We start from the raw sequence: 15502 nt of genomic DNA, 5'->3' as shown, positions 1-15502 counted from the left end.
ATCATACTGATCAAGATCAAAACCTTTTTTTACCATTCTGGGAAAGCCCCTTCTGCGCATGCCTGAGAACAGATCACAGCCTACTATCTCATTTATCCCAGAAGACTGTGGATTTCACCTCCAGTCTTGACCGCCGCGCCAGTAAAGATGGAAGAGGGAGAGGTTTTTTTTTCCATTATTTAAAAGGGCTAGCCCTTTGTTACCATTGTAATAGTAAATAAAAAAAATGACATAAAAAACACACACACACTACCTAGTGTGCATATACATGCTAAAATGTAGGGTAGCAGTTGAAAAGCTAGAAACTAGGCAAAACAAATGTTGATGATCTGGGCATGTGGGTGGTTAAGAGGAAGATTCTTTGCTTTGCTGAGGAAAGATACGGTATATTTCAGTTTACAATTTCATTTTGTTGCATTTAGCTGTTGTGGATTAAAACAATACACCTGATTTTTGTTTGAATTTATGCATTATGTTGATATTTTGATGTTACCCATCTTTACACCTAAGTTGGTACAATAGGGCAAAGACAAAAACATAAACTCATTATTCAATAAATTGAGTTTTTTTGACTTATGCACTGAAAATGCAGCAAATTCAGTGGGATTTCCAATCCAATGGAGGACCTCATGTTTTAAGCCAGTATCCACTGAGTGTATTGGTTGTAAGTGAAGAGGCTAGGATTTTCTATTCCGATGTCATCAGCTGCCTAACAATGGAAAGGTATGCAGCTTACTTTTTGAAACACGGTGATATAACCCAGAGGTTTAGAGTAGGGTGCAGACATACTGCCACCAGTTGCACAGTGCCCCAGTAAAATTTCCTTTTGTTGGAAGCAGAACAGAAAATGGGGTGCAAAGGTAGCAGATTTTTAGTTCTACTCAGTTAAGACCTTATCCGTAAAAAAAAATGTTAACATAATTATATTTGTAGCCAGTCTATATCCATTTTGCTTTTGAGGTTTATATTATGCTTTAGCTTTGCACATTCACCTCACATGGAATACTGTTGTATACTCATGTTTTCTGTGTTTTTTTTCCAGAACCGATGAACTGATTCAGAAGACAATTCGGGAAAAGTTTGCTGAATGTACAGTGCTTACTATCGCACACAGGCTGAACACCATCATAGATAGTGATAAAATAATGGTAATTTTTTATTATTACATAATGGATACAAGCTATCATTGGGTATATTTTTTGTGTATTTACAGCATGTATAAAACATTACATTAAATACAATTTTAAATACATACAATACACAATATTGCCTTGTGTACATTCATACACAATACAGTAGATCTCTTGTGTTATTATATATATATATATATTTATAACATGTTATGTTGGGATAATGTATATACAAATAGGACAGCATCACACATTCTGAGCAATCTCACCAGTTGTTTACAGTTTCCATTGGACTCATCAGTTTAGCATCTATGTATGGACCTGTTGTAATATACACAATATGCCCAACCTGTATTTTCAGTGATAAATTTAAACTTAGAAGTGAATGGCAGAAAGGATATTATGAAGCACTGATATTTTACAAAGATCTCTCAGCTGTAATAGTGTGAGTAACAAACAAATCCCATCCACCAGTTAGTTTTCTTTGTGAATTTATGCTTTACATTCCTTATGTATATTTAATCTCAGAATACGGTTTCCTTGTTTTTGAATATGGTGCCATTGAAATGGTAAGAACTTTGCTTAATTCTTACCTTCCATGAATGTACGTTGACTAGAATATTGAAGTTTTTACAGTTCATGGCAGTAAATTCCCGCCCTTTCAGTGTTAATAATGGCAGGAATCCTTAAATGCAGCCCAGTAATAGAGAACAGTCATAATGCAAAGATTGTTGCTTTGATCTTAAGCAAGCCAACTTCTCTTTAGTCAAGTACTGTAAGCAATTTGCCAATAAAGCTGTTCAGCATTACCATTGTCATCATAACATCACTTAATTACTATTGTTAAACTCATTATAATCTCATTGTTCTCCCCTGGATTATTTCTCCCCATAAATACAATTGGGATGTAATTTTTTGCTTATTATTATGAAGAGTAACAAAAGGAGTATATGGAAACATCTGTGAAATAATTAATAGCATTATTATAACTGTTGTTTACTTGCTGGTTTTCTAAAGGGATTCATCCAGTTTTAATTCACAATTTTCTGTAAGAAGTTAAGCTCAGTCATGTTTCTTTTTCCTCAGCCATTTTCAATTATGTTGATTTTTTTTTTTTTTTTTTGTAGTTATGACTTTTCATAAGATTTTGTTATTTTTTATAAGAAAATGTGCAGTTCCTGCTTGTGAACTGTATTTTTCATGGAAAGTGTTGAATAATAATTATTTCATGCCACACATGATTTCATAAACATTTATCTAATTTTTTATCCATATTGTTTATTTTTATTTTTAACTCTTGTTTGTTTATTTTTTTCTAGGGCTTAGAATAGCATTCAGTTTTTATATTAGTCATGTAAATATAATATATTGCCTAGTAATACTTCATACTTACTATTTCAAACCAGCTGAAAAAATTCTAGGCTCCATTTCAAGTGTTGATAAGTTAACTAAGGGATGTATGTATAACTGTTTTATTTTTAAAGCAGTAAATCTGACATTGGGCTTAATTTATTAAAGCCCTCCAAGGGTGGAGAGGATACACTTTCATCAGTGAACCTGGGTGATCCTGCAAACCTGGAATGGATTTCCTAAAAGTTATTTGCTATTTGTTAGCAAATGTTTTCAATCCTGGACCAGATCCATTCCAGGTTTGCTGGATAACCCAGCCTTGGAAAGCTTTATTCAGTCATTGAAATACATGAACCTGGAAGATTCTTTATTATGGAATGTTTCAGTAAATGTCAGATTCACTGCTTTATAAAGAAACCCCTAGAAATATGTCTAGGGATAAAAACAGTTAATTCCCTCCCCTGTCTTTATTGGGAAAGAGCTCTTGGGAAATGTGGTTCTTTGGATAAGGCAGTGCTGTTACAAAGATTTCCAGATTTTATCATTGTCACAGGGAGTAAAACTAGCTGGTGAACACTACAGGAGCAAGGTAAAAGAAAAAAATAATGCTGGGAATGCTCTGGTGGGAGGAGAGTTGGTTGGACATACACTTTATAGACTTTGTGGAGAATTTTATTTACATGGATACTGAAAGGCAATTACAAATTGTCTCAGCCTGAAAAAAGTTAAAACTTAAGAAGACCTTAAACTTTTGTTTAATGGTAAAAAGTTGGTACATTTTAAACCAACATTTATTTGAAATAGATAGAAACTTGAGCATTTATACAGTTCATTCAGTGCATCCTATTGTTGTTAGTGGCTAGTTGTTGTTTATAATCAAGGACATTTTAAAGTGACATATGGCAGCCCTTCCTGTTGGATAACTGGCCAGTGTCTCTGATTGAAAATATTATTGTCCACTACCTTTGTTTCATACACTTTATTTCAATTATATTTATACTTGGAACATTCATTCAAGATTAAATCCACTCAGGGTTTTTTAAAATTTATTTTTATTGTCTGCCTTTTAGAGTGCTTTTTAAAATAATGCTTTTAGCAAAGCAACCATGTTTTTTTGAATAATAATTTTTATATCAGTCATTTTCTAACTTAACAATAGCCCACAGTGAACAGATAATTGTGTGCTTGTCCTTTATCTTCACACTGAGCCTCTTCTGTCCATCTTCCCCAAGGTATACATTTATACCTTGCTACTTACTCAACACAATGAATTCTTATTTTCTGCTAACATTGCAGCTTTTTTGTCCTACAGGATTTACCCTCTAAGATTTCTGTAGATTTCTCTTTACAACCAGGATATAAAAGGGTAATTCCACATAATAATAGGACTGGTTATATGTCACTCATGTGTGGTTGGCTTCTGTCCTTAACATGTTCAATGTCATAGGTCATACACTCTAATTTAAATTTTTTATTTCCTTTTTAATAATGAAGTAGCATCAGGAACAGCTAACATACTAAACAAATAAATAAATTGGTTGTTGGAACAAAGGAGCTGTATTTTTTAAGGAAACTAACTACGGTATATTTTTGTTCCAAAAAAACAAATCTGCCTAAACTAGTATAAATTAAAAAACAATAGAAACCAAAGTTAATTAAAAAGTGGCTTTTTAACTGCAGTACCCCTTTTTAAATATCCACCACTGAAAAATATTTTTGAAATATCTTTATGTTAGATAGCAAAAAAGCCACTGAAAGATCTTCCAAATTCAACATCAATACATACAATGCCGCATGCATTATACAATTTGCTGAATTGTAAAAAATTTACAGTGCCAAATTTTTGTAACAGAATATTTATTACAAACACTAGTTAGTAGAAAATGTAGGTTACCATGTCAAGTTATTTGTTATGTAATTGTACTGTGTTTAGGTTAGATTCAGAACTCTTTTATGTCATACCAATGGTACATGGCCTAGTTCTATAAAGGACAAAAGTATGTGTTCCTAAAAAGGAAAAACACTTCACTATAACTTTGTTTCCAGCTGTAAATTTTTTATATTCTCTGCGTGGGCACATTGATGAAAATGTGGTATGTTGTGATACCTAGCAGGACAGGGCCACTAGATGGGGGTGGTATATAGTGGTAGTTACCAGTGTAGCCCCTTGTTGAAAAGGTGGTTTGCTTTTTTATATTTTCCAATACAAGACTTTTAATAAGGACGTGGTATGTTGTGATACTTTTCAATATGGAACCTTTACTAGGGGAATGGTATGCTGTGATACTTTCCAACATTGGACCATTATTAGGGGAATAGTATGATGTGATACTTCCCAACATGGGACCTTTTATGGGGGTGCTATGTTGTGATACTTCCCAATCTGGGACCTTTAATAGGGGGGGTGGTATGCTTTGATACTTCCCAAACACGGGACTTTTAATAGGGGGGTGGTATGCTTTGATACATCCCAACACGGGACCTTTATTAGGGGGGTGGTATGCTATGATACTCCCCAACATGGCCCTCTAGATAAATAGGTGGTTCGGTGAGAAAATAAAAACATGGTATATTGTAATATTTCCCAACACATGAGAGGAAATGCTGTTATTCTTACTAATACTAACCAGTGTTAGCCCCTAGATAATATGTCCGCTTAAAATAAAAAAAAAATATGAAAAATTAAAATTATTCATGGAGTTTCTATCAAGCTAATCCAATGATTCTACTAGATTTGATCTGAGCATTTAGGTTTCCGTTACATCTGTTCTTGAAATAGCAAATAGATCAGACTAAAGATCTGGTGTACAACTTACTTGTGCAGCTCTAGCAGGCAGTAGTGTGAGCACTGATTTGTAAGGGTGCTGTAGAGGCTAGAGATAGTGATCTCTAGCAGTCTTATGTAACATGTCCTATTCTGCTATTTCTCTTGAAAGCCTCATACATACAACCGATGAATATCAGAGGATTTTCTCTGGCAGTGATCACTTTCAATTCCAATGACCGATGAACGAACGAGTACTGTACACATAGAGCCGTTCTGTTCTATGGAGGGTGAGGGGGTAAAGTGAGCGAGAACCCTCCCCTATAGGAGTGAACAGCAGTTGCTCCTAAATTGGTCTTTCATCAAAGCACCATGGCAGATGATTGACATCTAGGGACTGTTGTACAGGTCAGAAATTTGCCTGAGACAAAAACAACTGTACATCTCTGGTGACTATTATCTTGACATGCGTACAAAGCACAAAGCCTTGCACTTTATATTTTCTCCTGTAACATGTCCCCAGTTTCTGAATATGAATGGAAGATCTGCTTCAACTACAGGTGGATGCAAAGGATAACTGGTCTTTATTGTGAAAATGTCGTTATCCTTTAAAGTGTTGTTGGTATGTAAAAAAATCAATCACAGGACAAGTTAAAATGTTGAAATAACTCATTTTCTCCTTAAATGTTTTTTAAATAGATGGACCAGTGTCATTTGCTCAAAGTATACTAGCGCACTGCTGTCATCTACAAAAAAGAAAGAAACAACAACATAACATTATGTATTATAGCTCTGCTAAATTGGAATGTCAAATTATAGGATGTTTTAATTATTGTGTAGGCAGATAAAAAGATCAAATCACTTTTGAATGCTTTAAAGAAAATTGCTTTAACTGTGATTTACAATCATAAAGTACTTATTGCTGTGAGTTTCAACTTTAACCTAGGTCAGGATAGGCTGCTAAGCTCGCTGGCATACAAAACATTCTTTTTTTTTTTTCTTCAAGTTTAATTTGTGTGTAAAAATGCAAATTAAATTGTGAGAGACGTGAATCAGAGCGATGGAATCTTGCTCCCTCCTTGCCCTTCAGCAGCTGTAAACAACTGAAAATGGTGCGGTTACATTCATATTTAATAAACCAACTGATGTTTTAGTTACCTGGCTACAAAAAAAATAGTTTACAAGTTTTTTGTTCCACAGGCATTATTTGTAAATCTTTCGGTCATTTAGTAAAAAATGAGGATTATAGTACAGTGCATATAACATCAGCTGATCTGCATGGACATATTCTCTTGTCTCTGTGTTGAACTATAAATGCCCAATCGTGAACATGTTATTTCACATTTCTTTGTAAGCCATCAATCTCTGCGATCCTGAGGGAAAGAGAACACTGTAAGACTTTGCTGTCAGGGTACACATGCATTTGTGGGAATTTGCAGGGGGACAAGGGTAAAACTTATAATGTATTAGTAATAAAGTGCTGCATTACATTTATTTTTAATAATAGATCTTGATTCAGCTCGACAAATAAGAGAAAAATATATATTTTTAGAGCCCATATACGCTATTGCTCTGCAGTGAGCGCATGTTATAAGCACTGGTGTGCTTTAGTGCTCTTCATTGGCAATGGCATCCTAACACAGCTTTACACAATTTTGGGTCTATTGTGGTACGCAATGCAAGTTAATGTGTATTGGTTGAATGCAACCCAACAATATTATGTGGTCCGAGTGCTTCCTTTAGGTTTTATATGCACTTTGTTGAGGGCAGGTCAGAGTTAATCAGATGCCTGTGCTGTGGCTTATATTTTATTTGTATTTGCTAAATATTTTTTTATTTCATAGCTTGGGACTTGCATGTCTGAAACCCTAATATAAACTTTACAGGATGTAAAGTGAAATCTTTTAACATGAAATCTAACAGGAGTTTTACACATTCTCTATAATAAAACAAAAAATATTGACCTTGAGTAAATTTTAATTGTGTTAAATGTTCGTTTATTACAACAGAAACCTTTTTATTTGTGTTATATTTTAATCTAAATAACATATTGAAAATCGCAGAGCCGTTATCATCTCTTTTTATATTAAAAAGAGATATCCAATAACAGACGAGTTTGTGCCTACGTTCTTGTGTTCATACACTCAGCTTGAGTTGCTGAACTTCCAGTTACATTAACAACCCATCTCTCCTGTCAGCAGTCTTCATATATTCTCCATGAAATCTATTCCACACGTTTTACTAGCCCTTTCCCACAAACTGCATTGATGTGACAGGTTTTTTACATATCACTAACATATCACATTGTCATAATAGAAACAAGATAAATAGACTATGGGAAAGTAAAGTTATTCCTTGGGTTAAAAGGTTTGCCTTTTGCTTTGTATGTACCGAGATATTAATTTATGTGGGAAAACAGACCTGCAACTTAGTATTTCTTTAGTAAGCAAGTTTATTAAGAAAACAGGGACATATTATTGAAAAAAAAAACATTTATGTAAGTTTGGTCCTCCTGGGTAAATAACCTATGCTCTTTAAGACTAGACAACAATCTACTAACATTACTGGCACAATGGGGTGATTTACTTTAGAAATATAGGCTGTTCACTTACTAAGGTGTATTATCACCTTGCAAGGGATATTTCTCTGTGGTTTGTGAATGTGGCAAAAAATGTATTTTGCAAAAAATACCCAATCATGCACCAGATTTTGATTTTGATTTTAAATAAAAACAGGATTTTTACTTGCACGTGATTGGTTAGCTTAAGTCAGCAGAACTTCATCTCATTAACATATATACAATTATCCCTTGCAAGTGGAATTCACTTTACTGGGTTAACAGCCTGTATTATTTTAGTAAATCAGCCCCTACGTGTCTATCAATTGATCTTAATATCTCCAATCTGTTCCAGCATCCATCATCTAGCTCCTCTAGTCCTTCAGCTTTTTTACTTACTGTTTACTTACTTATCGTTTTTGGGTAATTTGATTTGGTTAGTACTTGCTGTGGTTTTACCTAAAGACTTTGTTTTCTAGGTGCTTGACTCAGGGAGAGTGAAAGAATTTGATGAGCCTTACAATTTACTACAAAACAAAGAAAGTCTTTTCTACAAAATGGTGCAACAGGTGGGGAAGGCAGAAGCCTCTGCTCTTACAGAAATAGCCAAACAGGTGAGTTTTTTCTATATATGCTCAAGATGTATCCCATGTACCTACATTCTATAGGATTTTTAACTACAGTTGTGCAAACTAAAACAAGGAGAATGCAAATTTGTACATCCCATATCCCAATAATGCATTGTCTTCCCCAGGATTAGCTTGCAGAGCAGAAAGTAAACAGAGTTTACTTTTTTTCTGTGAATTATCTGGTCAAGTTGTCCTTGTCCTTAGAATGACTTCACGTACTGTAATACTGTTAGTTTTACAATAATGTCAAACATATGGTGAATAGGTACATATATATGTATCCCTTTCAATTCAAGCAAGTTAATATTAAAATGACTTTTGAGCCCTGGAGCAGCTTAGCAGGATCTCGTAGCAATATGCCAGTGCATCTCAATTTTGGCCATGTTTAATGCATTACACAAGCTGTAGGCAAGTCGCTGCAGCATAGTACGGCCATTTCTATCTCTATTGAGCAGTCTAAAATGTATACTTTAAAGCACATAGAGAAATCATATTAAACCGTACGGGAAAAGCTTATTATTGTCACACATCAGTTTATTGCAGTTCCTCTATATGTATTTTGTAAACATAATTCCAAGACAGTGTACAATTTTTTGGGCCCAGCTCGTGACAGATGTCAGCGTTTGAAGATTGCATTTGCTTTTTGAAAGGCTCAAACAAAACTTTTAACATTCAGCTGTGCTGTCGAAAAAAATTGCATTTGAAGTCCCTTTTTTCCGGCATACACAGTGGCAGATAAGAGCACACAAGTCTTGACATTATTTCATTTTGTTATGCGCATCTGTCAAAGCACAGAGATACCATACAGCTCCTAAAAACTGCCGATTGTGTAACAGTAAAACTTGACAGCATTTCATTCCTTTTATATTCTGATTATACATTTATCAGGGAACCTGTATCTCGTCTAGTTCAGCTAGAAATCGCTAGGATTCAGCTGCTGAAAGGCATGGTGTGAAGAAAAAATACATCTTCTATTACCTGGGATCATCTTACGCTTTAAAGAAGTTCCTTGGATGAGGCTTTGTTAGAGCCTTAGCCTTCCATTTTATTATTGTGCTATACTATCCACTGATCACATTTCTATGGGCCTTGTAACTGCTCTCTGCTACAAATTAAACACTTTGATCTTTCAAATATATGTACCTTGAAGTTTCAATGCCTGTCAATCATAGTTTGTAAAATATCAGGATTACAAGCTGATATTAACATCCAAATCTATTGTGTTTTGGTTTTATATGTGAAAATGAGAAACCTTTTTGCTGACTCTAGTTTCCTTGCGCTTTTGTCATGCTGTTTAATTTATCTTCCTGTTTTCAGTGCGCAAAGTGAGTTGGTCTTATCAATGTAATGTGTACACATCAGGATAACAGTCAGTCTTTCACTTTTTTATTAGCAATTAATTCAGCCCATTGTTGGGATTGTGTGCTGGGGTATTTCATGATTTTTACAGATTTGTTTTATGTCACCAGCAGGCTTTCTTTGTTTAGGCAACACCTTTGTAAAACTACATATACTCATGTACACACCATGGGCTACAACACTTCCCAACAAATCCAAAAAGTAGTTTAGCTCACACATAGAGATTGTGTGCAGAGATATTAGGCAAGGGAGTCAAATAAATTGTATCCTTTGCTTACATGGGATAAACTCAATTTGCCAGCCACTTGTACCTGAGCTTTTAAGCTACGTACACACTTCCAATTATTATCGTTGGTAAACGAACGACGAACGATCGTATAGCACCGATCCTGTACATACAGATAACGACACGATCATTCGCAGATATTGTACACACGATAGATGCGATCGTTTGAACGATACAGGAAGTGACGTGCACCACAGGAAGTCAGCGAACGTTCGTTCACCGTGCATGCTCAGACCATGGACGATCAATGAACGACCGTACACACGATAGATGGTCAACGATCGTCGTCCAATCCGATCCGCCGGTCCGGTCGTTCATTTCCAACGACTATCCTCGTTCGTTGGCGTCGTTGGTCACTTTTTTTACGAACGATTTTTGCCCAATTCGTCGTTCGTTCGTCGTTCATTTCCAACGATAAAAATTGGAAGTGTGTACGCAGCTTTATTCTATAGTTCCTCTCTTATGTTTTTAAAATTCACGGCTGTATTTCCAGTGGGAGGCCTCTTGGCTCATTTGATTTCTCAATATCTTTAATGACTGTATTTTTGTTCACGTTTTAGTTAACTTTTCTTGTAACTACTATCTTTTTTTTGTCTTTCAGGTGTCTTTAAATCGAACCCAGCAAGCCAACAAGAAAAATACTTCCAGAGACCCATCTGAACCATTTATTATTTTTGAAACTGCTCTTTGACAGTATTTGTTTTGTTTTCTTAAAAAAGTGCCTTCACATAGCATTATTGGTAGCCTCTTGGCACCCAGTATGAACTAGCAGGGCTTTCCATTGGTTCTCTACATGTCTTTAAATGCCAGTGGTCTTGCAACATTCCTGTTCACAGGTAATAGCAGTTTGGGCTAATCACTGTTGTATTTTTCCAGATATTTCATTGTAGTATGGACATGTTGGATTATAGTTTCATCACATGACTGGAAGTTTCGTACAGCAGTGCAGACTGCTGCGCTTAGAAGTTTCCATCCACCTATAGTTGTTAGTGGTGTAGCTGAGTTTGTTTCCAAACCTTTGTACTGTTTGTAGGCCAGTATCAGTCAACTGGTGAGAACAAAGTAATTTAGTAAAAAACTAAACGTATACATGTCCAATACTGTGCAAGTTAGTCTTGTACAACTAAAACAGCTCCAACCCATCAAGTCAAAGACCTCTGAAGGTATGCCAGGGTATCTGGCACACAAGATTTTTTAGTAGCAGGTCTTTTAAGTCACACTGCCTTCATCTGCATGCTTTCCTTCTATTATTCATTCTGCTGCTATCTCAGGTAGATGATGCACACACACCTAACCATACATGTTATCTAAAATAATACATTAAATTTTAGAACAGACCACCTTTTAGAGTTGGTCCTTGTTCCAGCTCATAAACACACATACTCATTATAGGCACTTGTGGCAGTGGAAAGCAGCAAATTTTGGCATCCTGACTATTGCTATGCAGCCTTCTAATGCATCAAGCCGCAGTGCTTTGTGTATTCTGACACCTTTCTCCTATGACCAGTATTAAGTTACCACCACTTGCCTGCCATGTGCTATTTTAACAACATAATGGTATTCACATCTGTCAGTGGCTTTTATGTATTGGCTGATCATTGTACGTATTTCAACTGTGTATTTAGTAATTTGCCTGGAGCATTTTATCAGTTACTAATTTAAATTAAATTAAATTTAAACCTTTATTCCCTTTAATTAGCTGTAACCACATAAAAAATAGCCCCTTCATTTTTGTTTACTTCACAATCATTTTATAATTTGCCAAGTATATTATTAAAGGTTCCTTTCTCATTACCTCCAATAAAAACCAAAACATTGTGGCTGATTTACTAACGGAATGGAGCATGTTGACAATGCATTACTCTTGCATTAGGAAATTCAGCAAATATTCACTAATACCTAATAATGCCAAAGAAAATGAATACAAAAAGCAAGACTGCATGACGTATGTCAGCATATTGTTCATTTACTAAGCTAAGAGAAAATTCCTCAGCAAAATCGAAATTTACTTTTCAAAGTGAACATGCTTTACATCTTAATAAATTAAACCTTATTGTATGTAAGCAGGCAAGATATTAAAAATGTGCAATTTTTCTCAGGGTAACTCTTACTCTTACCAGCCTTTCCTTTTAGCTGCAGAAGGACTAGTGCTGCTCGCAGGGCTTTGTCTGCGAAACTGAAATGTGCCTTAAAGGTTTCCTGATACAAATTGTGTCAATGTTTACATTGAGGTTTTTCTTCTGATTTTAGCTGTTTTGCTGTTGTCAATACCTTAATGGTGACAAATATGACAAACATGACTGGGTTATCCCAATTACCTAGTGAGAGGGATCTGAATTTTCAGCTAAAAGACATGTTACCATCTTAGTCTCTTCTGACTTTCACGCTGTATTTAAAGAAACAATCAGTTAAATGTTAATAATGCAATTAGTATTCATGGTCCATAATTAATGCTAACATATCAGTTGAATTTGAATTTATAAATGCTTGTAATTATGATCTGTACCCAAAGACAAGCATTAAGAATTAGTACTCGGTCTGTGTAGATCATCGAGGCCTTTTGATGCACATATGTCAACTGTTGTTACACTACAATGACTTCTTGTTGTCTCTTTTGTAAGTTTAGTGTTAAAAAGATGCTGTATTTATCACTTGGAAAAGTAGGTTTATCATTTCATGAAAAACTATTGTAACTAAAGGGACAGACATTGTTTTATCCTATACTGTAATTGTTTAATGTAGAATTATATTATTTGATAGTTGTGTATTTGTTATTAAGAGACAATGGAAAAGTGTGCTTTTTTGCCCCTGTCCTTGGATTGTTGTCATTTTCTAATTTCACCAAAGGAGAACAGTGGCCCCCAACTAGTGACTTGGGGGGCATTGTTTTGCTTTCATTTCCCTTCTTCCTCCCAAAAGGTACTAAATACCTTTCAAAGCATCTGCTGCATTTACACTCCACATTAGTTTGAAGTTCCATAAAGTTTATGATATTTGTATTTTTCCTAAAGATGTTTAACACTAATACTGTATTATCAAAATGTATTTGAGTGCTGCTTTTCATAATTCATTTGGCACATCAGCAGTTGTTAACCTTTGTTCTTGATAATGCCTCCAAATGTGCCTAATAATAGTCATTTTGTATTTTGAGTCCCTAGTGGGGGTCCCAAAACTTCAGCCTGAGGGCTTGATGAAGCACTTTGCTTGCTTTTACCTGCTGCTTGGGGCGCTATTCCTTTTTTTAAAACCAATGATAAGGCATGGTTTCTCCCACTGCCATAATTCATGTCCATAATCCAAAACCCATCCATATGTTGCACTATTTCCCCTATTGATCTCAGTGATGGGGTACTATACCTCCCACAGATACCAGCGATACAAGCATACATTTTCCCCCCATTGACACCTAAGATGGGGCATTATTCCTTCTCCCTCAAACCATAGGTGCTAGGTCATATTTCACGCCTACTGACACCAGGGATATTTCTATTACCAATCAAAGTCCGGCTTTCCTAAGGTCTGAAGGATACTGTATTGGTTCTTTGGAAAGCTTGAGAATCCTTGTGTTAGACTTTAGTAGATATTTCATGACATGCACATATTGTTAGCTTGTCTATGTTTAGCTACAACATACATTCAAGCTTTCTTAATATTTATTTCTCTTTGGTATTCAGTGCCCTGGTGGAAAGTTCGGAAGAACAAATAGTTACACTGAGCTGTATGAAAGTAAACTAACTAGAATGCTGTAATGGCTAATTACTGTAAAATAAATTGTAAAAGAGTAAGAATGTTTACAACAAAATTCTGAAAACAATAGCTCTGAATCCAAGTTTGCTAGTACTTAGGTCAGCTCATGACCAGCAATCAAATGCTCATCACTAAATATTGTCGGTTGAGTCTGCATATAGTTGTCTTTTGGGTAAGAAGTATTTAAAATCCTGTTTTTTAACCATCTTTGTTGCCAATTTTAACATTTTATTTTTTGGATTGTGCTTCATTGCAATAGGTAATGTTGTATATCTTTTCGTATCCGGGCTCCCGAGATTTATTTGATCCTTCCAGGAAAACTCCTTTCTGTTATCAGTTTACTATGCACATTTTCTTTTTTTGCCTAAAATGACACTAAACTGTGTGAAAAGAAAAATCTTCTCCAAACTATAACCTAACATAGAAAGGTTTTACATTGTGACAATGTCAGGCAGCCTCTAATGAAAGTCTAGAGAACCAGCCATAGATATAAAATTCTACAGTTTTCAGGCGCAGGGGTATTGTGTGTTCCTAAACAGTAAACAACAGTCATTTGTAGTGATGAGATATCACTACCATGTGCACATTATTGTAATATAGCGTTTTTTATTTTAATACCATGTAAAATATATCACTCGATAAATAGCTTCATCAATATGTGCTAATTTATTTAACACATGTTTACCTATAATTTGCAATACTAAATATGCATGGGACATCCATATTTGTTTCTACTTTGTTAAGGGTTAAACAAGGATATACTTCCTATTTTTTTTTTTACTGCAAGTTAGGAAAAGTTACGTTGAGTCTGCTAACAAAATAGTGCTCACATCATGTAGCCAATATCTTATTGGAAAAAGAGACCCTAAAGTAATGTCAATGAGCCATCAAAAGCTTGTTGTAAAGACTAATAAAGGAATCATATTTCAATTAAATGCATTCTTACCTGCCTGCTGCACATGCTCAGCTCAGCATTGCTTGCCATGATACCCAGCACATTCTGGCTTCCCTTGTGGTTGCCGGCATTGAATGCACTTCCACTATCCTATATAAGAATTGCATCATCCCGGCCTGGCAAATCAAGACGACTGAAGATCAAAAGAAGTAAGACAAGAAGAAGAAGATAGCGGCACCCTGCAACAGAACAGGATGAGTATAACAGGATTTAGTTCCACTTTAATGCTGCATATGATTGGAAGGTGTTGAGCAAGTATATATAGCTTGCTAGGCAGAAGATGTTTACAACTAAAAAAAAAAAAAAAACCTTAAAAAAATGATGGCTTCCTTCTAAGCACATATTGTTTTTAAACACTGCTTATGAAGAGGATTTTGTAATGCTTTGGATAAGGGTCATTATTTAAAAAAAAAAACAGTTCAATGAGATTTGAAAAATGCTGTCATGTGGCTGAAAATAGAGATAAAGGATGTGTAAAAAATATTTTTTAGAAAATCAGTCTTTTCTTATGACTTGAATAAAAAGTATTTGTTTTAAGGTTTCCTAATAGTTGACTTGCGCTGAATGTTTTGAAGTTGGTTCTTTGCCTTGATTACAACCTCATTGGTTTATTCCCTAAAATATTATTTGTCTTTCTGTGATGACCTAGAGGGATACGTCTCTAGCAGCATGCTTTATTGGATAATTGTGTAAAATATTTGTGAACTCGTAATTTAAGATTCTGA

General features: G+C 35.1%; 1 protein-coding gene across 1 annotated transcript; it reads left to right on the top strand.

The window, feature by feature from the left end:
- The first annotated feature begins 335 nt into the window (after positions 1–335).
- On the top strand, positions 336–13781 carry LOC140323513 (ATP-binding cassette sub-family C member 4-like). The gene is made up of 4 exons (XM_072400710.1): positions 336–384; positions 979–1148; positions 8281–8415; positions 10677–13781. Exons 1-4 carry the CDS (start codon positions 336–338, stop codon positions 10764–10766), a joined length of 444 nt encoding a protein of 147 aa, XP_072256811.1. The 3' UTR covers positions 10767–13781.
- Positions 13782–15502: the final 1721 nt, after the last annotated feature.

This window comes from Pyxicephalus adspersus, chromosome 1 (assembly GCF_032062135.1).
Source record: "Pyxicephalus adspersus chromosome 1, UCB_Pads_2.0, whole genome shotgun sequence".
NCBI lineage: Eukaryota > Metazoa > Chordata > Amphibia > Anura > Pyxicephalidae > Pyxicephalus > Pyxicephalus adspersus.
This window is presented reverse-complemented; position numbering and strand designations above follow the sequence as displayed.

Coding starts and splice junctions, on each gene's coding strand:
- LOC140323513 (XM_072400710.1), top strand. CDS start 336: ATGTGGGTGGTTAAGAGGAAGATTCTTTGCTTTGCTGAGGAAAGATAC. Junction 385..978: donor CTTTGCTGAGGAAAGATACG/GTATATTTCAGT, acceptor ATTATGCTTTAG/CTTTGCACATTCACCTCACA. Junction 1,149..8,280: donor TAGATAGTGATAAAATAATG/GTAATTTTTTAT, acceptor TTTGTTTTCTAG/GTGCTTGACTCAGGGAGAGT.